General features: G+C 42.5%; 1 protein-coding gene across 2 annotated transcripts in view; it reads left to right on the top strand.

The window, feature by feature from the left end:
- si:dkey-178k16.1 (band 4.1-like protein 1) overlaps positions 1-22906 on the top strand; it is a 75548-nt gene that overhangs the window by 17047 nt on the left and 35595 nt on the right. The window contains exons 4-23 of one of the 2 annotated variants that reach the window (XM_052050902.1): positions 2650-2754; positions 3809-3851; positions 4928-5003; positions 8398-8616; positions 8702-8789; positions 8865-9017; positions 9478-9575; positions 9777-9952; positions 11154-11398; positions 11824-11862; positions 13539-13577; positions 15116-15271; positions 15541-16518; positions 17382-17432; positions 18646-19050; positions 19314-19523; positions 20459-20518; positions 21794-21883; positions 21960-22040; positions 22129-22242. In XM_052050902.1, coding sequence (XP_051906862.1) covers positions 2650-2754; positions 3809-3851; positions 4928-5003; positions 8398-8616; positions 8702-8789; positions 8865-9017; positions 9478-9575; positions 9777-9952; positions 11154-11398; positions 11824-11862; positions 13539-13577; positions 15116-15271; positions 15541-16518; positions 17382-17432; positions 18646-19050; positions 19314-19523; positions 20459-20518; positions 21794-21883; positions 21960-22040; positions 22129-22242 — 3426 coding nt within the window. The remainder of the gene's footprint in view (positions 1-2649; positions 2755-3808; positions 3852-4927; positions 5004-8397; positions 8617-8701; positions 8790-8864; positions 9018-9477; positions 9576-9776; positions 9953-11153; positions 11399-11823; positions 11863-13538; positions 13578-15115; positions 15272-15540; positions 16519-17381; positions 17433-18645; positions 19051-19313; positions 19524-20458; positions 20519-21793; positions 21884-21959; positions 22041-22128; positions 22243-22906) is intronic. The other variant, XM_052050911.1, reaches the window with a different exon arrangement.

Here is a 22906-nt window from a genome sequence, read left to right as displayed (position 1 = left end):
TTTGGTCGGATTTGAATGTTGATATTAAGTGAGGCTACATTCAAATCTCACATATTGTAAACTGCCAACTCACCCTTTTAACAAGCCCTCACCTTATTCTTCTACTTCTCAAAACTTCTTCATTATTATTTTTTCTTCTCGAACCTCGATTGTGTCTGCGGATTGTTTTAGCTCATGGCTCAACCGATTGCGTAATACCACCCCCTCCTTCACGTGCACACGCATCCATCCCTTCACATCTCACGGCCCACGACACAAGAGATATTTGCACTTTGACAGGAAATCCAATATATTGCATTTGACTGATGAACACACAGTTGTGTGACCGGGGACAAAATAGAATGTGTGTGCGAGATAGGTGGAGGAAAGCTTTAAGATCGGCGAGGGGGAGATCAAACGCATGTGGTCGTGGAAGCGAGTCTCCGTTTTGACACAATGATGAATGCTGGAAAATCCCTACTGAGATTCCTGCCGTGAAGTTCACCGAGCAAGCGGCTTTGATGCGAAAACCACAGAAGTTGAGCATCAAGGTTTGGCTGGTCAACGAGATAATGATCGAGCCACACGATTAGAGCGGGAATTTGTGTATGCTTCAAGCCTCCGCTGCAAGTGCGGTATTTGTTTTGGTTGTTTGTAAATCATTCATGGATTCCACCAAAAAAATGTGAAAAATTTTGAATGTTTGCCGATTTCTCACCTGTTTGAATGAAGTGAACTTTTGCTCAACTTGCGTAGTTGTCTGTTCAACTCTTGAAATGCTAAGCGGTCATTTCCTCACTTCTCTCTGGTTAGTATGTTTCCTCTGTCTGGTGAATTTTGCGGCTGAAACATGAAACGCCATTAAAATCAGTATTAAAAAATGTACCGTATTTTCCGAACTATACGGCACTTCGAGTATAAGGCGCACCTTCATTGAATGACCTATTTAAAAACTGTTTTCATATATAGGGTGCACCGTATTATAAGGCGCATAGAATCGAAGCTACAATTGTGGCTGCGGGTGCGTTATGCATCCACTAGATGGAGCTACGCTAAAGGGAATACAATACAATACATCCTTATTTAACAAGCGCTTTCACAACTGCTGCAGCCGTAACAAAAGACCTTGATCCATATATAAGGCACAATGGATTATGGAATGGTTTTAGGAGCGCCCTATCGTGTGGGAAATACGGTATTTAATTCATTTCAAACAAATTATAAAAAGAATGTGGGAAAACTAAAGCCCCTTTGTTGAAATGATTTGAATTGACATGAATGCCCGCAGAGACTCGGCAGTGTTTTCGTGTTTTGTGGTGTCTTCTGTCTTGTTTTTCCTGTCTTATTGCATGTACATCACTGTGTCTTCATGCAATAAATATATATACATACATGTATATATGTATTTTAATGCATGATAATTCAAGTTGAGTTGAGACAAATTTCTATTTTTTATAAAAAGGGTTTCACTTCTGCTCTCAGTTTCTAACTTAACACTTGCAGGTAATGAGGAAAGGCAGGTTTACTTGTATAGCGCGTTCAGATCCAAGGCAATTTAGTGGTTTGGTTAGGAGAAAGGACTTCAGCTGAACAGCCACATATTCAAAAGTGGAAGAATTACTGTAATGAAAAGGCAATTTGCAGTTCTTTTTTTATTGTGGTCCAACTGTTGCTTCACAGTAATGACAAAAATTTTAAAACTGCAATAAAATCCAATTCTTCTTCTTCACAACTGCTTTGACATAATAAACAAAAGGAACACATTTTTTGGACTTCCTTTTTGTTATCTTCATGGCTTCAGTCTTTTCGGCCCAAAGAGAAATGGATAGACTGGGAAAGAGCACAAGGGACCTATTACTTCTGTTTCTATGGTAACAGCTGCTTGGTAGGAGCTGGATCGCCAGAGTAGATGCGTTTGTGTGTGCGCACGTGTTGTGTGTTATGTGCGGCTGTAACCAACGGTGCGCTTGTTTTCCCCCCTCCCAAGGGCTGCATTAATAAAAGGTGTGGTCTGTTGTGTCTGTTGTTGAGCTACTGCTGTGTGTTTCTTTGCACTCAGTCGGCCGGCCCACTCACTTGGTTCTTACGCCTTTGTGTTGCGAAACGTCAACGGGGACGAAAAAGAAATACAACACCAATCAGTCTTATATATATATAAATGTATCTTATATATATTTATACAAATAACCCTTTCACAAAATGACCCCCTCATAATTTTAAGGGTGTTAGCTCGTGAATATTCAACAGCTTGTATTGCCCTTTTTTTCATTTTTGATGGCATACAAATCATAGGTGTCAAACTCAGGTCCTGGAGGGCCGCTGCCCTGCTTGTTTTCCAAGTCTCCCTGTTGCAACACACCTGCTTCAAATGAACAGGTTCAATGTCAGGCTTCCGCAAAGCTAGCTGATGATCTGATCATTTGAATCAGGTGTGTTGCAACAGGGAGACTTGGAAAACATGCAGGGCAGCGGCCCTCCAGGACCTGAGTTTGACACCTATGGCATACATTAATCATGTTGCAACACTTGCATCTGCATTACGTCACCTGCCCACTATTCCACTTAATGTGTTATTTTATATTTATTGATAGCTGTGTGATTCTGTGTGTGTGTGTATGTGTGTGTGCGTGCACGTGTGTGTGTGTGCGTGCACGTGTGTGTGTTTGATAGAAATTTGCCAAGGGCCAAACACTGTTGGACATGGTGTGCGGCCATCTGAACCTGTTGGAGAGGGACTATTTCGGCTTGACGTTCCACGACTCCGACAGCGCAAAGGTCTCGCCACCACATTCATACACTTTTGGAAACATTTGTGATGACTTGTTTTGGGTGCGTATCACTCGCAGCCAAAAGAGTCTGCGTTCAAATCTCAGCTCAGTCGATCCTTTGTCGAATTCACTTGGTGTTTACTTTGTTCTTACATTCCTATAACATGCACGTTAGATTAATTCAATCCTTTTCAAATAGTGGTGCAACAGCACATCCACTACAGTAGGTGGCAGCGGCATCCTAACTCCTAAACCTAACCCAAACCCCACCGAAACATAAGGAAGTCCGACTACTTTGGTGAAAACCCACCCAATCTTGCAGATTACTAGAAATTTTATCGAAGGAGAGTGCTTTCAGCCAAATGTGGAGTTTATGCAACGCCACATCCAATAGCATGAAGTGCTCGATTTCTTAGTTTTTTCCTTTTTTAAAATTATTATTATTATTATTATTTTTAATTTTGTGAGCGCAAATTTGTATAAAGATGTGAACATAATTGATGCATGCCATATAAAATGATCCAATTCTGATTTTAGAACAAGATCAATAGCCAGATTCATGGCGTCCATGTAAACCTTCACTCAAGATATTTCTCCCGAAAACAATTAGGAGGTGTTAAGACTTCAAATAGGATTTGACGGACTCTTTACACCAGGCATGTCCAGCTCCGGGCCTGGAGGGCCGCCGTCCTGCCTGTTTTCCGTCTCTCCTGGCTGCAACACACCTGATTCAGATGATCAGCTCATCAGCCAGATCTGAAGCAGCATTCGAACCATCCTGATGATTTGAATGAGGTGCGTTGCTCTTGGGAAAGCTGGAAAACAGGCAGGACAGTGGCTCTTGAGGACCGAGTTTGGACACCCCTGCCTTACACTAAGGTGCTTGGTCAGAAAGCAAGAAAATCCGCTGCTGCCATTCAGTCGTAGAAGCTGCGTTTATTTGAGTGTGGAAGTCATATACAGTCAGCAAGGAGCTCTTGAAAATATGTCTGTGAAAGATTTTGCTGAGGTCAAATCTCTCAAGAAAGGCATTGTCTCTTTTTCTTTTTCATTTATATTAGCATTGGTTGGATCCGTCCAAGGAGATTAAAAAGCAAATTCGGGGTAAGTGTACAAGACAGAGATGGTATGCACACATCCTGTGTAAGCGTGCATGTGTGCATGGATGTGTCTGATTCATGAACCGGATAGCGTGTTGCAGTGGGTCACCGAAAGGATTTTTTTCCGCAAATATCTGAGGCATCGGCTTCGTTATCATACCATACAGTCTAATTGGGCTGTTCGCAATTCAATATTTTTAAAGTCAATTATTCAATCAGTTTTTCCTTCAGTTCGTGGAATAATCCGACGACCAATTCATTTTGCATTCAAATGTTTCACCAAGGCTATTTTTTGCAGAGACTTTGTGCTAAAACACGAGAATTGTTGAATCTATGGTATTGTTTGATGATTAAACAAAGCCAAAAACAACAACTACGCATTATGACACGATTGAGAGTAATGTACATACCAACCCACTTGAAACGGAGAAACGCTGATGATTGCAGAGGCCGACTTGTTTGATTTTCACCTCTGAGGCTACTTTAAATGTACCGTATTTGATTCAGTTCGTGGTTTGGACCGCAAACAGCCAGAAGATCAGGAAATTAAAAAAACCTTCATCAGTGTTTTTCTAAAGTAAGTGTCTTATTTTGATAACACCCAATCTGCATTCGTGAAGGACGACGGAAATCAGAATATTGTCTGTCGAGAGGGTGAAATGAGAGAATTTAGAAAATTGAAAGTTAAACTGTGGCTCTAAATGATTAATTTGATGATTGATTAATTGTTGAACAATTAATCTTGATGCTTCTAGTGACGACACCAATCATGTTCAAGATTTCTGTGCTGTAATTATCAACAATGATATAATGAGGCGGAAAACCTCTGAATATAACTCGCCAACACTTAATTTCCATAAACCGCTGCAAGCCTTCACATTTTTTCAAATAATCACCTCTACAAACTCACAATGTTGCATCCCTGCTGAGTTATTTTTAGAACGGGCCCAGCATGTTGGTATCCGCTGGACGAGTGAGTCCGAGCGGTCATATGGGCCAAAGTTGCAATCATAAATCGAATGGTTCAAGATTCTTTGTCGGAAATGTGCCTAACTGTCATTGTTGGAAATCTGTTCACAGTTGGCTCCTGGATTTTAGGGTTCTCTGTTAAATTCTATCCCCCAGATCCATCAGTGCTCATTGAAGACATCACCAGGTTGGTCCGAATTCAAATACTAAAGTCTTTTGTGTCTTTGTCTCTCAACACCCATTTTTTATCGCTCGGTTTTTATACTTGATCCAGAATCCAATTCTCTCCAGATGAGGATAATCCAGCCAGTGATCGAGCCAAAGCTTGATTGAGACATGGCCTCTTTTGTTCTTGAAACGCTCACAGACAAGGTCACCTAATATTTTGAGTGCCGTAAAGCCAAAGTTTGACCTTTCCATTTGGTTCCAAAGGGGCCGTTATATGTTTTAATCCAGTTACTGTCGAGATGAATTACAACAGATTGACTCCATTCGGGGAAACATTCATTTCTGTTGATGCGCAATCACATGCGTGGCTGAATGACATATTTTCCTTAAACCTTTCGGTGTGTCTGTATGTGTGGGTGTGTGTGTGTGTGTGTGTGTGTGTGAGTGCGCACGCAAACGCGCTTTCCGGCGGGTGTATACAAAATTAATATTGAATATGCAGTCCAGATGCTGAATTCGGCATCAATCCAAAGACATCGATTACAAGGGTCTCAAACCCCGGTCCTTGAGGGCCACTTTCCTGTTTGAATCAGGTGTGTTGCAGCAGGGTGAGATGGAAAACAGGCAGGAAAGCGGCTCTCAAGAACCGGGGTTTGAGGCCCCTGATCTAAAAGAGGGGATCGAGCCTTTTCTGTTGCTGGTCCCTCTCTCTGGAATGACCTCCCACTGAACATTCGGCAAACCTCCTCGCTGCCCATCTTCAAAGCCCTCCTCAAAACTCACTTGTATTCTTTGGCATTCGACTCAGCATGACTTGATTTGTTCTTGATTTTACTGTTTGGTGCTTTCTACCGCCTTTGTTACCGATTTGTCTTACTGTTTATTGTGCATGTTAAATTGCTCAATGTACAGCACTTTGTATGCAGCGATGGCTGTTTGAAAGTGCTCTATAAATACCGTTGACTTGACTTGACTTAATAACTGTGTGATCCAGAGGTGCAAAGGATAAAAATCTGATTAAACCTGTCCATGGCTCCAAGTCGTTAAGGACCCTAAAAAGAACAACTTTTGCCGATAAACCCACAAGACTAAATTCCACAATTGATGGACATCACTGATAGGAGGCATAGAGTGGTACCTCTACTTATGAAATTAATTGTTTCTGGAAGAAGTGTCGGCGGCCCGGTAGTCCAGTGGTTAGCACGTCGGCTTCACAGTGCAGAGGTACCGGGTTCGATTCCAGCTCCGTCCTCCCTGTGTGGAGTTTGCATGTTCTCCCCGGGCCTGCGTGGGTTTTCTCCGGGTGCTCCGGTTTCCTCCCACATTCCAAAAACATGCGTGGCAGGCTGATTGAACACTCTAAATTGTCCCGAGGTATGAGTGTGAGCACAGATGGTTGTTCGTCTCTGTGTGCCCTGCGATTGGCTGGCAACCGATTCAGGGTGTCCCCCGCCAACTGCCCTAAGACAGCTGGGATAGGCTCCAGCACCCCCGCGACCCTAGTGAGGATCAAGCGGCTCGGAAGATGAATGAATGAATAAATGGAAGAAGTGTCTTAACAAGAAAATTTTTGAAGTAGATACGCGTTTTCCATATAAATGCCCGAATCCGTTCCAAGGCCCCAAAAATCCTGACATAAATGTTCTCTAAAGCATAAAAATGCATCAAAATCTGAAACAAATACATTACAATTAGGTTATTGCACAATAAATGATAGCTATGCTTCATGTAAAAAAAAAAAAATTAAGACTCAAAATGATGGTCATTTACTGAACTACGTCCTCATCGTTTTTTTCCCCCTTTTAGTTCATTTGCTCTCTCAGAAGTGGTTTTTGGTTGGCGTTTTGTCAAGAACTGATCCAAAGACGTTCGCTTTTGTCGGCTTTTAACAATCCTTCGAAAATGTCCAAGGCAAACATCAGCATCGTGAGTGATCGCCCGACTGATGAGCACTTTTTCGGCATGCTTCACATTTATGTAAAACTATGCCCAGACACATTTTTATCTATTTACACAAATAGTATGGTACACATGGTAGAGGTCCCTCTTAGCCAATGGGATGCCAGGATGATGCTCGGTAATTGCCAATGGCAGAGCAGCTATAAGTTCAGGAAACTCGGAGCTGTGAATAGCTGGCCATACTGTATTTTTACTTTTCATATCTTGAAATTTATTTACAAGAGGCAATATTTTCCTGTTGAGACATTTCCATAACTTGAAAATGTCATATGAAGAGACGTTCGTAATTAGAGGTACCACTGTACTTGACTAGATTTTTTTTTTGTTTCCAGGATTGAGTCAAAATGTCAAACAAGAAAGGAAAATAGGAGTATCCGAATAATTCTATCCAAATAATTATTCATAACAGATGAACTGCAGACTGGTTATTTAACAAGGGAAGATGTGAGACATTGGTGAAAAAAAGCTCCAACATTCTGTTGCTTGAATTACTCTCTTTACACAAGATATTATTTTTTCCGATGACCCGGTGAGCACACCGGTTTTGTGAACCTGCGGGAATCCTCACTGGAGATGGTTGAAACCGCAAAACAAAGGTCTGGTTGTAACTTTTGGCAGAACCGGCAGCTTCTGCTTATGACCTTTTTCTCCTGATCTGAACGTATACTCATGGCCAAGACAATCAATATGGATGACTGTGAAATGATTTCTGCGCCAGACATTTTATTGAGAAGTTCAAGGACTGAGCCCCACGTTTGCTGTGTGGTTATGTGATATACCTGTATATGTGCTCTAAAAGTCTTCTGTGACATCGTACACAGGAATCTCATTTATATTACTGCAACTGTTAGGTGGCTTATATTGTTATGTTTGCTGCTCAGGGTAACAGTTCTTGTCTTTGAGGCAAATTATATGGGGATAAATATTCACATACTGGATGTCCATGCATAGCGGATTGGTTTCAATTTTACTCGCGGAAGCACTAAATTGGACTAAATTGTCGTGCGACCGTTGGTCAACTTCCAATTTCAGAAAAAATATAAATAAATAAAAAATAATTGGCAAAGGATTTTTTTCACGTTTTTTTGTTTTCCCTTTCTTTATTCTCTCATTTTTAGTTTTCTCTTGTCTTTATTTTCTCTTTTTTAACTGCATAGTTATGTCTGATTAATGCCATAATAGCTAAAAACAGAGAATATAAACATAACTTTTCTTTTTGTCTTTTGACAGTTTTTATTTCTGAATATTCACATGTGATTTACCCATCCCTGCCCTCTCTGAGTCTAGATCAACTGAAGAAAAAAAATGTACAAGCTGTATGATTACTATAAACACGTTGCCTTATTTGCATGAGTTGTGGTGGAATCGAATGTCCCCCAAAATAGAATTTTATTAAGTTCGCAAAAAATCCTGGGAGCTGAAGTCTCACAAGATCCGTATGTTTTACCCTTCAGGTATTACCTGTGCTTGCAGTTGAGGGATGACATCCTGTCCGGCCGACTGCCCTGTTCTTTTGTCACGCACGCCCTCTTGGGCTCCTACACTGTTCAAGCAGAACTGGGCGACTATGAGCCAGAGGAACACGGGCCGGATTACGTAGCTGACTTTCGCTTTGCCCCTAATCAGACACGGGAGCTGGAGGAAAGGGTGATGGAGCTGCATCACAACTATAGGTCGGCACACACGTTCACCTCAATGTCAGTGATACTTTGCGGGCTATGATTCAGTGAGGACTAATTTGTGATTATCCCACCGTAGAGGAATGAGTCCAGCAGAGGCGGAAGTGAATTTTCTAGAAAATGCAAAGAAGCTTTCGATGTACGGGGTGGACCTACATCACGCTAAGGTACAGAGACAAACCTGTAACAATCTCTAGTCGCTCTATACTCCTAAACCACACATTGTTGCCCACGCCGCTTAGGATTCCGAGGGAATTGACATCATGCTTGGCGTGAGCGCCAATGGTTTGCTCATTTACCGAGACCGTCTAAGGATCAACCGCTTCGCCTGGCCAAAGATCCTCAAGATTTCCTACAAGAGGAGCAACTTCTACATCAAGATCCGTCCTGGAGAGGTAGATACGAACGACTTGGGTCTTTTCGCAGGGTGCTTGACGTTGAAACTGTTGTACTTGCAAGCCCAATGAGGGCGGCTCATGATCGTAAATTCCAGCGTGTGGCAAATCCACAGTGAATGTAACGAAGGTCACATAGGCCCCACTATTTCGTTTCATGGTTTCACCGTTGGTAGTCCGTCTCATTGACTTTTGATTTTGTGAATTTTCCTTCTCCTTCTTTCTATCCTGAAAATCAGTGCGAGTTTACTTGGACTGTTAGGGTTCTGTTTTGGAAAGGACAACCGTATCACCCAAGAAAATGTCTCAGCGACCAAGAAATGGATTCTTTCTTTGCTTTGGAGTCAACACGGCTCACCCTCACACTGTCCCTTCGTCTTTCCCCCGTACACTCGCTCCTCTCACCCTTCCTTTTTCCTCACCCTCCACCATCCATCACTCCTTCTCCCTCACGGCTCAGTATGAACAGTTTGAGAGCACCATTGGCTTCAAGTTGCCCAACCATCGGGCCTCGAAGCGCCTGTGGAAGGTTTGCATTGAGCACCACACCTTCTTCAGGTACGACTTGGATTACTCACCTATTCTGCACTGTTGCATGGCATGGTACAACCGTACGAGGGATTGGCCTGATCAGTCATTAATCAATAGTTGGGAATCCTGCTGATTATGTAGTATTGATTGTTTGAGTGATTCCGTCTTGAAGCAAATAGGATCTTTAATCTTTCTTTATTTGAAACAATGTTAACTGTGTTATGACAGGTTGGTATCACCAGAGCCACCTCCAAAGGGCTTCCTGGTGATCGGCTCCAAGTTCCGCTACAGTGGGCGAACTCAAGCCCAAACCAGACAGGCCAGTGCTCTGATCGACAGGCCTGCTCCTCTCTTTGACCGCTCTGTTAGCAAGAGGTACCTGCTTTCCCGAAGTATTGACGGGGGTAAGAGCTCAAATTCGTCCTCCAGTTTTTGTGTTGGTCCTGACATTCAACCCTTTCAGGAACAGTGGTTACTACAGGTGGACAGCCAATCGTGTTATCAGGTTACAGGGTGCATGAAATGTTTAAATATGTTTAAAAAGTTGGAAAGTGCCGGCATTTTTGAGAGTGAACTCATCACTTGAGTTGACTATGCGTTTTAAAGGAAAATTGCACTATTCTATTACCGTCCATTACCACTTACAGTTTTCCCAACTGCAATTCAACTAAACTCGACTGTACTACTAGAGCACTTTAAACAAAGCACCACTCTATACAAAGTGTTGTACATGAAGCAAATATCATATACGACAATAACCAATAAGACAATAAATTCCTAACAAAGACCGTAAAAAGCACAAAAACAGTAAAACTAAAAATAACGAGTCAAAAGCCAAAGAATAAAAATGAGTTTTGAGTCGAGTTTTTAAGATGGGCAGTGAGGGAGCTTGCCAAATGTTCAGTGGGAGGTCATTCCAAAGAGAGGGACTTGCAACAGAAAAGGCAGAAATCGTTCTTGGTACCTCGGCAAGTGTGTCGGGGCAGAGGAGCTCAGAGAGGTAAGGTAGCGCCAGGCCCTTTAAAGATTTGAAAACAAATAACAGGATCTCAAAAATAACTCTAAAAAGTATAAGGAGCCAGTGAAGGGATGCCAGAGTAGGAGTGATGTGCTCCCTCTTACGAGTACCAGTCAAGAGGAGCGCAGCAGCATTCTGGACCAACTGGAGACACTTCATGGAGGATTGGCTGATTCCAAAGTAAAGTGTGTTACAGTAATCCAACGGGAATGTGACGAAGGCATAAATTATTTTTTCAAAGTGCTCATTAGAAAGGAGTGGTTTTATTTTAGCCAGCTGCCTAAAATGAAAGAAGCTGGATTGAACAATGGCACCAATTTATCAAACAAATTATCAAACTTTCAGGCAGGAATGATCAAAACGATCTTTTCCCTGGTCATGCATGTTTGCTTGACTGCTTTCCCAAGGGAAATAAAAACATCCTCCACTCCTAAGTCTTTTCTTTTACAGAATATGTACAGCATGAATGTGTTCAAATCAAGAGTTATTATTTGCCAAATGGAATTTGTACGGTCAAGTGCCCCGATGTGGATTGTCCAAACTAAGCGCTGCCCCCCCCCCCCGCCCCCCCACTGGCACCCAACCAGCTTCAGCTTTAGGTAACAGTATGGACCAGTTGTCCCAGCGAAGCTCAAGTGAACGAACACAGTTCATGTCCAGGGAAGACCTGGACCAAGAAGGCAGCCTGGACCTAGACCATGATCACTACCACTATCCGGACCAGGACCAAGACCAGCATCATGACCCTGACCAGGACTTAGATCTGTACCAAGGACCAGAGCACATTCGTGGTGTGAGCATGTCAACGTGCAGCAAGACTTTGGAGTTCAAGGTACGGGTCAAAAGGGAACGCTGACGTTAGTTCTCTCACACTGATGAATGACCGCAGATCAAAACAGATTTATTCATTTTTTTTCGATACACGACTCACAGTCTTGTACTGAGCCACATCCTTGACTTTATCCAACATTTAAAATGATCAAATCCATAAAAGCATTTATCCTCTTCCTTTGCATTGGACAACAGTATTCACCATCCCTATTTTCCCAACCGTTTCATCTAATCTTGCCGTTTTTTTAAGCTCCTCTCCAGGCATTTAAGAATACTTCACTTGCTCCTAAATCTGCTTATTTTTATTTAAACTCCTCTGAAAGGTTTCTGTAGTCTCCCTGCTCTAATGTCATCATCTCCTCGGGCTAACCACCCGCTCTCCTCTTTTCTGACCCCCCCACCCCGCTGGGTTGTCTTGTCCTGCAGGCCGAGGAAGCAGCCTCGCCTGTAGACTCGAAACCAGAGGTATTTTGGCCCTTTGTGTGTGTGCGTGGTTGTGGTCGTTGTTGGTCTCGTACCGCGCCTCGTGTCTGCATCCTGTCTCCTTTTTGATTTATTTTTCCCTGAAAGGAATGGTTTTTTTTCTATTTAGCTGGCAATTTTGAAGCATTCCAATGCAGACACCGTGAGCTGTCAACAGAATGAATGGAGAGAAAATGAAGAAGAAAAACTAAAACTGTCAGCAAATAAATTATGTTCGCTTCCAATGATGTCTGTACATATGACACGATGCATGGAAGAAATCTCACCAAAGTAGTGTTTTTCAGGACCGGGTGTTCAATTTGACTTAGCTCTCAGATGTCCCAAATTCATGCGCGATATTAAAATGCAGTTGCGTAATAGGGCTTACCGATTCATCAAAAGTGAATGAGTTTCCATTTCAAAGAAGTAAAAAAAAAGAAGAAAAAGATTTACTTTGATATAGAAATCCTCATTTACAACAAACCAATTATTCAGTTAATCAATAATTATTTTTGAAACTTGGTTAATCATTTAGAGACTGTTTATTTCAGAATTGTACAAATCCTCGGAAATTCAGCCTTGCAACAGTGAAAATTCTCAGATTTCTGCTGACTTACATGAAAGTAGATTATTTTTGTGAATCAACCCCTCCCACCCAAAACCCCCCCCGAAAACATATGCTTTTAATTTAAAATACATTGATCAGCATTTTTGCCAATCTTCTGATTGCTGTTACCGACCAAGCCAGTAACTAACTAATTAAAAATTAAAAACTCCTAACTAATTAAAAATGTGCATTTTCAACACTATCAATTTGAAACATCTTGATTTTCAGTTTAGGGAGGAAAATTTGCACTTTTTTTCATGCGATTCATTGATTAAATGGCAATAATATATTTATTTAATAAACTGCCATACTCCCGGCCTATACTGATTATTCAAATAAATAAGATCTATTTGTCTAGAATTTAAATAATGATTTAATTAAAATGTATTGCACATAAATGTCAAATACAAATGTGCCTTCATAAAAGTTCTGAGAGAATACATGAAAATATTAAATACTATACAACTAATCTGCATTTAGGCAGTGATTTTTTTTTTTTCACGGATGACTGCAGAAGACCACACTTTGAGAATCACTGCTGTAAAGAACAGGTGCACACATTCACTTCCATTAAAGGGACTGATTTTTTTTTTTGGTACAATTATGATGAGCACACATTACAAACAGATGGTCCTCAAGTACTGCTGATTAGCTTAGCGGTTCCCCCCTCACCCGCCAGTGATCTAATCGCTTGACGCTCGGCTCTCCAACAGCCAAGCATTGAAAATTCTCGTTTTTGATCATCGACATGCATTTTAATTGGAGCCCTCTACACACGATACGCTTATTTAAAAGTTCACGCGTAGATAATCGTTTGTTATGCGGTCTTCAGGGAAAGTATGCCTCGCTGCTCATGTTAAGTCTGCAAAATCAAATTAGTATATTAATATTCAATCAGCCAATTTTGAAAATGATTGTTTGACGACAGTGTGAGTGTTTGCCTGCTTGTCTTCCTTTTTTTTTGGCTTAAGTTTTGACATCCTTGCATGCAAATTAACCAAACTAATGAAATGAAATCACACCGTCATCTGCTTTGCCTGAAACGCCTCATCTCACTTGGCTCGCTCCCCAGTTGGACAAGGATCTGGCCGCGGCTCGGCCCAAGCAGGAGGTATTTGCCTATCTTGTCTACTTTTGACTTCCATCAGTTATTGTCCTGCTCGAACACGACATGAAAAATGTTTGTTTTGACTTCAGTGTGTGCCACATTCACAAACACGTTCCGCTGTACAATGTATCAAGCTGCTTGATTTTAGTTGCCGTTACTGTCTCTTGTTTTGAGCTTCTGGTACACTATGAAGCTGAAAAGTCGCACGTCTGATTGTAGAGAGAGGGTGTGCCACCAGGTTGGTGACCAGCGTGAGATTCAGGTACATGACTAGGTTGTTTTGGCTGTGTATGAATCGTCAACATGATCCAGAATGTTCATTGAAAGAGTACTGTGGTTCCTCAACTTACAAACTTAATTGGTTCCATGATCCCGTTTGTAACTCAAAATGTTCATAAGTTGAGGTAAAGTTTCCCATTGAAATGAATGGAAATGCAATTCATCTGTTCCAGGCCTTCCTATTAATTTTATGATTTTATTTTTCTAATTTTGGTCAGTGTGTGGTTGAAAATTAATTCAGTACAACATAAACATATACTTCACTGTGAAGAAATAATAATATTTTTTGGGGTAGAGGGGTGTTAAAAAAATGGATACAGATACTTGTCTTTTTTTTTTTTTGCTACGTTAATGAGGTTAAGGCAGCGATTAGATGTGATTAGATGAAGTGCATGTGTGTTGTTGCTGCTTGACCCTGCTTAGCTTTTTTGTGGTTCTTTTTTTTTCTTTTAATTTAAGAGCCACTCCAATACAACGAATATTGTACATGTACATACAGTAAGATTTTGGTGCCACATTAGATCAGAAGTGTAGGCGGCCGCCGTGAGAACTTGGACTTGGAAGAACCGTGTGTGCAAAAGTGGAACTTCCAGCTGACACACGACAGCTTTTCCTCAGAGTTGTACAGTCAAGCGTAACCTTAAAATCACTCTGAGGTCGAATTAGGACGAGCCAAACAGCAGAACGCAATGAGTTACGCACACAGCCAATGACGCAAGGAGCAAAGCCCTGATCTGGGCTCCTTTGTAACTTGAGGTTCCACTGTACATTGTGCAACTGCCAATATGTCTTGTTATAAATGTTACAGTATGTTACTGATGACAATTCAGTCGTACAGTCCTCCAAAGGACACACACAACAGCCAGCAGCGACAACAACTTCAGGCGTTTGGCTAAGGCAGTGCTTGGGGGGCACAATGCACAGCCGTGCTGCTCAACCCACAAATGCATGCTGCTTCGAAATGGGGCATTGTTTGAAAGAGACTTCCCGTTTGTATAAAATTTGTGTCAAAAAGAATTTTTACAACTGTCCAACATAGCAACACGCATTTCAACAACTGCAGTTTTGTTTATGCTACGATGAGAGAGTCGAAACAAATGAGGCCTGTGTAATTCCGCATGTGACAGGTAGACAGTTATTGCCAAGGAGAGTATAAAGAGATCCTGTTTAATTTGGGCCTTTATTTTCTTTTGAAGACAACGTATCTGGAAAGTATCTCTTTGGTATATGTAACTCAGCCTTGATTTTCACTGTGTAAACAGCAGTTCTTGGACAAGCCAGAAGATGTTCTTCAGAAGCACCAGGCCAGCATTAATGAGTTGAAGAAGGCCTTGAGGCAGCCCAATAGCAAGATGACCCAGCGGGAGAAACGCGCCTGCTCTGTTACTCCTCCTGGAGGAACCCCAGAGCGGAAACCAGTAAGAATGCGACTTGATTCCTGGTTATTTTCTCTTGGTCTGATCTATTTAGCTTGGCCAGGTGTCCCGTAATGTCTTGTGCAGCCATTCCAAATATGACTTGTTGGGACTGAACATACGAGTGGGAAAAACAGATCTTGACATATGACCGAGGAATGTAGTGATTTGCTTTTCCCCCCCTGACTAGTCTTGATAAATCTCTTTGAGTGTAAAGTGGGGTAACATCGGAGTGTTACGCTAGGCTAACTATTTACTCTATGTCAACATAGGCGACTGGTGAAGCCAATTTGATTGAGAAGCAGGATGTTCATGGACAAGCGATGGATTGTGACTCTAATCTGGCTACAGACACACCTTGGGCTGAGGAAAATGGGGGAACGTGGAACTCTCCGACTGGGATATCACCTCAAATTGATTTAAGAGCAAAGGGACTCAAAGTTAGAAGCCCGCAGGATGATCCTTTGGCAACTAACAATGGTCATAATTTTGTATTAGCGAGGAGTTACATTCATGAAAATGGATTCAGTTCCCCAAAGGCAAAACAAGGGAGCGGAACACAGAGTAGAGATGTTAAGCTTTGCCAATACGAGCAGACCGTACCCCAAGTGCTGTCGAAAAACTCTGCTTTCTCCTCGGAGACTCTGGATTCGGTCTCGAAAGGAAAAGGGGCCTCAAGAGACACACAGGAAAGCGAAGGTCTCAGCTCTGAAGATTTGCTGATAGAGTTCAACAAAACTTTGAACTCTGAACATGCCGAAGTCACCAAAGTCGTTCCTCTCAAGCCACAGCGATCCAAAAAATCTTTGAATAAAGACTCCGTACTTTGTGTGAACCCTCATAGCCAGTCTGGGCGGGGTCCTGTCGGGGATGCAGCGACGACAAGATCGGAAGGTGAATCTGGTGAGAAAACAGGACTGGAAAATAACGATAGGCTGCGGTCTGACACACCAAGAGTCAGTGATAACACAGCAACTGGAAAAAACCACCGCGACGCTGGACCAATACCACGACTAGACCTGAGAGAATTTAACGATGCGGAAAACGCAATGCCAAGAAGAGGCGAGAATCCGGAAGATACTCAAAATAACGCGGATGTGAATGCAGAGAGGCTCCTATTTAGGTTACCAACAGTTCCCCCACGAACACTCCCTCTGAAAAAGCAGTGGTCCCGAGACCGCCACGGCAACACTGACTGCAGCCACATTCACTACAGAAGCAACCAAGACGCCACCAAGAGGAAGCAAGCGGTAAACCACCCACGCGTCCCACCAAAACCTGCCTGTCCATCATGAGGAAGTCAAACATTGCATGAGCTTGACGCAACGACATGCAAATCTTGTGTTTGCCATCTCAAAAGTAAACCCAAAATCACACGCTCATCCTTTTACAACTCATGTGACTGAGAAAGCAAAAGCCATCGAACAACTTAATTCTTGTCCACGGTGCAGCGAGCTTTTTGCTTTTCTCCCCCCGCCCCCTCTGCAAAGCTTGACATCTGCTTGGTCATTTCAGAATGTCACGGACCTTTATCCTGAGGTCCCACCTTAATACTTCCGACATCCCTCACATGACAAAGGTGGCTGCTGTTGCAAGGAGCGCAAAGGCCTTTTCCAATCATCCCTTCGTCGAAAACTATTCGTAAATGGCCGAGAGAGGCTGCGAAACTCAAGGTCCTGCCTTGGCATCTCTGTAGCAACGCGAGACATATCAATAAACATCAATTAGACATGGTCAGAGGCCGCAGAGCTGCCAAATGATTCAGGGTTTAGGCATTCATACATCCCATTTCCAATGAATACCTTTCCCCTGAAAATGGTTATTATTGTGATTATTTTTTTTCCAAAATGGGGAACAGTTCAGTGCATGGCATTGCCGTTCATTTTGAAGAGAAATGCAGCATGCTTCTGATGATAGCTTCAGTGAAGAATTATCTTGTGTGTTTGTTTTTTTAACCTCCCCAGCCTGAGAAAGAAACACCAATGGACGACTTCTGCATTCCACAAACACTCAGCAGAGAGCATTGCAAACTTTTTTAAAATGTCACAACTCATGTTTGTGATTGTGGCTGTATAATTTCAGGGGTTTTTTTTTGTTGTTCATTGTTTTGTAGGAGACCCCTCCAACACCTGCCATTCATGAGGAGCCGCTAAGCGATTCCTCGGTGAGTTGTCGCTGAGCATCATACCGGATGGTATTTGTATGACCGTGTTACCTTCAAGTTCTGTTCCGAGGCATTCCATTAAATTTGGAATCTTTCTTTGTGGAGTTAAACCTCTCACCATCATAGAACATTTGCTGATTGTACGAAGTGTCATACGTGTATAAGCAGAAGTTAAATAATGCTACCTTATTACCTTTAAAAACAGTCAAACGCTGCATGTCACACGGCTCACCATTGCCACAGAAACATGAAATGAAATCACACACGTAATGTAAAATATAAAACGCGCTACCGTTTGCTGACAATTGACAAGCATATGAAAGTGAACCAGTCAGCTAGCTGATAGTGGGAGAAGCTAACGCCGCAGTCTACATTTTCACTTTACACTTCCTATGAAACAGCACAAACATGACTCAAATTTCTGTCACTGGACACAAAACGTCTTTAAACATTTTTTAAAACATTTATTTTACAAATTAATAGGGTGGCACAGTGGGCGAATGCGGATGGAAGAGTCCGTCCGCCCGTCTATTGACCTGCGATTGTGCTCTCATCTCACGAGAAAGCTCATCGGTGTGTCCTGCTATAAACGACAGTCAAAACCAAACGCCGTGCCTGTTATATTTCCTCACAAGGAGCCCAAAAGCTCACGGGGTGAAAACCGTGCTAAACGTCGCGAAAAGACCAGAAGTGTTGACATGATGTGGTGTGAGGATGCAACACTTGGTCATTTTCGGTGGTGTCTTTGCAGCAGCTGCTCTCTGATGCTAACTGAGAAAGTGAAGCGGTGAACATTGTACACAAACAGATTTTCAGGCAGCTTGACCGGCATTTAGCGTGGTTCATTTCCGCCATTGCCAAATTGGTGCCTGGGGGTCGTCCGTAGCCGCAGCTACTGACTAATTATCCTCCACTACTTCAGTCTTTTTTACTTAGAATGTAGGTCAACCGAAGACGTGCTAATTCTCGCTGGGTATTTGTATTCCCGTGCCACATTCGTCATAATCCAATCGGGATATGGTATAACGTCACTAGAATGATAGAGAGTCATGTGATACTTCTACTTGAGAGTAACTTGACAAGGTTCTTCACAATATCTCTGTGTCTAATATCTTTACCTCAGTGCAGAAATACTAAAGTATTACTTCAGAAATTAGGCTGGTTAGTTTTTCTTACCTGCATCACGGGCCAATAACGTGGACTCTCTGTGTAGCGGGAGCCTTGGGAGAGACGTCTGGGTTCAGTGTCTGAGGACGATCAAGACCACGAGATCTCGTACTTGAAGGAAACCCACCTGGGCATCGAGCGCAAATGTTCCAGCATCACCGTCAGCTCCACTTCCAGCTTGGAGGCCGAGGTCGACTTCACCGTCCTCACGGACCTGCAAACAGGCATGGAGGAGTTCTCGCGGGGCATGTCCGAGCTGGGTGAACGGGACTTGTCGCCCGACGGGGGGTTGCGCTTCGGGATCGACTTCCTTCAGCACCAAAGCCCCCTAGAACAGTCGCCACCTTGGGTGTCGGCGCCTCCTGCGTCCACAGAAGCCAGCAGCAGCCCTCCAGCTAAAAACATTCAAACCGAAGAAATTCGGACGGAACCTAAGCGGCCTGATGTGCAGGTACATCACATCTGTTCCTTTCTTTCGTTCAGATTTGGTCAGCCTGTTTTTGGACTGCTTTCTCATTTAAATCGGTGATTCACAACTGATGGATCGGAACCCAAAAGTAGGTTGTGGACAGTCATGTTATCAGGTTACAGGGCGCATCAAAGGGTTTAAGGTGATATTTGCATAAATTGAGGGGTCAGTAATTTGTACTTGTGTTTTCTGTTGTCTGTTTTTGTGTTCAGTAACAACATTTTGTTTCATGTTTTCCTCCCAAGCCTGTAGTGCCTAAAAAGCCCAAGAGGTCGGTGCCAGTGTCATCTTCAGTGGACAGGGAGCAGTCACACAAAGAAGCCAGTCAGGTCACCAGCGCCACACCTTTGAGTAGGGAAGCCAGTGATGTCATCGGGAGGAAGACTGACGTCAGGACGGAGACCCAGCCCAATGGGTCTGAGGTCACAACCACCATAGTGGAGTTCACAGATCAGGTCGGTTGGGACTGCCTAATAATGGTTTGCCTGAGTCATAGGTGTCAAACTCAGGTCCTGGAGGGCCGCTGCCCTGCATGTTTTCCAAGTCTCCCTGTTGCAACACACCTGATTCAAATGAACAGGTTCAATGTAAGGCTTGCGCAGAGCTTGCTGATGATCTGATCATTTGAAGCAGGTGTGTTGCAACAGGGAGACTTGGAAAACATGCCGGGCAGCGGCCCTCCAGGACCTGAGTTTGACACCTATAGCCTGGGTCCTGAAGCATTATTACCCTTTAGGCTTCCCGGGACGCAATGAAAATGGATGGATCATGAAATATTTGACAGGGTCTGCAATGTTTTTCAATACAAACAGATAAGAGTGACGCAGTATTCTCTATTATATGAATTGTTCTTGTCTGTTCATCTTCATGATGCAATCGTTACTTTGTACTGCACCTTGACTCGATTGTATCTTGCCCTATTTGGCTGCACATTTTCCTTGCAACCATGCGGGTGGTGTTGGTTGATAATATACCGTATTTCCCGCACAAAAGTATGACTAAAAGCATTCAATTTTCTCAAAAGCCGACAATGCGCTTTATAATCCGATGCGCCTTATCTATGGATCCTGATTTCTTGGACGTAGTATTTTAAATGGTCTGTTAAGCGCTTTGGTACAGCGGCAGCAGTTAGGTCATCTCTACATAAACAGAATTGTATTGTATTGTATTTCCTTTAGCGCAGCTCCATCTAGTGGATGCATAATGCAACTTCAACCCATATTGTAGCTTCTATTCTATGCGCCTTATAATGCGGTGCACCCTACATATGAAAACTGTTTTACGATAGGCCATTCATTGAAGCCGTTAATGGCAATCCATCGATTTTGACGTTAGAGTCGTGAGAGGGAAACATTTTTCTCATTTCTTGAACTGAAATTTATCGTTGCAGGATCACGGTATGACTGGCCTGAGCGAAGTCTCTTACTCTTCAAGACAGAGCGTGTCTCCAGTGAGTAGGAACGGTCGCACATCACCACTCTTACCTCTGTGTCCTCTCTGTGGTTTAAAACTACCGCTTAAATCCAAACACTTGCACCAACCAACAGGCACACCTTAACATTTCAGTGAGATCCATTACCAGAGTCATAAACTGCCTTTAAAAGATTGTCAACATTTTCTTCCATTGTGATGATGATGAAATTGCATTTTGGCATCTGATTGCTGGTTGCTGGGGTTAGCATGGGACTTTTTTGGGGGGATGGATATCCCTATTCAGGTGGATAATGACCCCCTTGGCCCCACCCTCTGCACGGCCCTGGTTTGAAAATGTATTTGAAATCCTAACCCAAGTTTCAAATCCTACTTTGAAACTCTATTATAATAATTTGAAACATGTCCCAGGTTAAAACCCTAATTTGAAACTGTAACCCTAGTTTCAAGCCCTACTTTGAAACCCTAATCACACAGAGTAGTTTGAATCCCAAATTTGAAACTCAAAGCATTGTTTAAAATTCTACTTTGACACCCTAATCCTACTTTTAAAATCTCAAGTCTTTTTAAAAAGCCGTCTCTCATCTTTTTAAATGGGCTCTCACAGGAATACTTTGTCTAGCACAGCATTATGCGTTCGGTATCCATTGCGGTTATCCTGGAAGGGTGATTTCCCCCGACGTATGGCCCCTTCTCAAGGTTTCTTGTTTTTCCCCCAGATGCTTTTTGTTGTTGTTGTTATTCCTTGCCCTCATTGTGGTCTTAAGATCAGGGGATGTTATAAATATTTGTCAACTATGGGCCTGTGAATCTGCTTGAGACTGTTGTGATTAAGGGCGATATAAATTTGACTTGATTTTGAAACCCTGTTCGGGTGTGGGTTTCCCACATTGGATACATGGAATCCAAATGAAAAGTGACTTTTTATTCGCTCGTGGTCACATTTTGGAATCTTTGGAATCCTACCCACCAACCCTCTAAATTAGTCAGCAAATATGTCTTTCAATCAGCTGTTCAGATTTTGGTCTTATTCTGACGATTACACTCAGCATTGCGTCTACTGTGCATATTATTGCCCTACAAGTTTCTCACGGCATACGACGAATATTGATAAGATGAATTTTCTTGATATCGATCATAAAATCGGACGAGTAGACCAAAAGTGACGCGAGTAGTGGAAAAAAATTGACGTGCAAGATAGTCAGGACAAACAAAATTTGACAATAAAGTTGTATCCAATTCAAAAACGATATTCTTAATGGGTACCACTGATGCATTGCTTCCCCCTCCACAGGTGCATATGGGCAGTCTTGGAAGAGAGTCAACTGGGTCTCCTATCCTTGTTACCGAAAATGTTACATCGGCGACAACACAGGTTACCAAGGTACAGAATGAAAATGTATAAAGCGCATCATTTAATGCGTAATATCTTGTGGAAAATGTTGTCTACCTCATTGCAGACAGTAAAAGGGGGCTACTCAGAGACCAGGATTGAAAAGAGAATCATCATCACAGGAGATGATGATGTGGACCAGGAACAGGTGAAGAGCGCGCTTCCACGCAAACAACGTTAACATTGAACTCAGTGTTGTGATTCTTCAAGATGTCATGTCTGATTTGATCTGGCAGGCTCTGGCCATCGCAATCCAAGAGGCCAAGCAACAGCATCCGGACATGCAGGTGACCAAGGCGGTGGTTGTTCGGGAAACAGAATCATCCATGGAGGACCGACATGGGGCAGAGGTACAAGAAGCCATGCAAAAAAATGTGCTAAATCTAATTTAAAGGTGACATATTCGCCTGGGGAAAAAAATTACATTCTAATGTTTGTATACAAATAGTTGGGTCTGGAGTGCTTGCCTACCCATCAATTACATACTCCAGCAAGTCTTGCGTTATCTGCCCTCTTCTACAAATGTTTCTGTGAGCATGTGGGATGATAGCTGGCTCACAGCATGAAACGGATGTAAAAAACAAACAAGTAAAAAAAAATAACAGTAATCCCTCGTTTATCAGTTAATGGGGACCGAAACCACCCGTGATAAATGAAAATCCGTGAAGTAGCACCATCCTTACCCCATATAGGTAAATATACAGTATGTACATGTTTATGAGTATAACTAATATTTATAAGGCCAAATTTAATGTTTGTAGTAATTAACATGACTTCATGCCACATACTAATATATTTAAACATGTATAAGTTAGGTTAGGTTAGTGTATGAATAACGAAATACAGTAAACACATACATGTAGTACTCTATATGTTGCTCTATGTGACTCACTGTTGTTTTGCTGACTTTCACTGCCTCTCGCGGATCTTTTGCGGACTTTTTGTGACATTTTATCATTTTTCTAAGAATATGTTTGAAAAAATCCGCGATGCACCGAGGCCACGACAAACGAA

This window comes from Hippocampus zosterae, chromosome 2, assembly GCF_025434085.1.
Source record: "Hippocampus zosterae strain Florida chromosome 2, ASM2543408v3, whole genome shotgun sequence".
Taxonomy (NCBI): Eukaryota; Metazoa; Chordata; class Actinopteri; order Syngnathiformes; family Syngnathidae; genus Hippocampus; species Hippocampus zosterae.
Note: the sequence above shows the minus strand (reverse complement) of the source record. Positions and strands in the feature narration are given on the sequence as shown.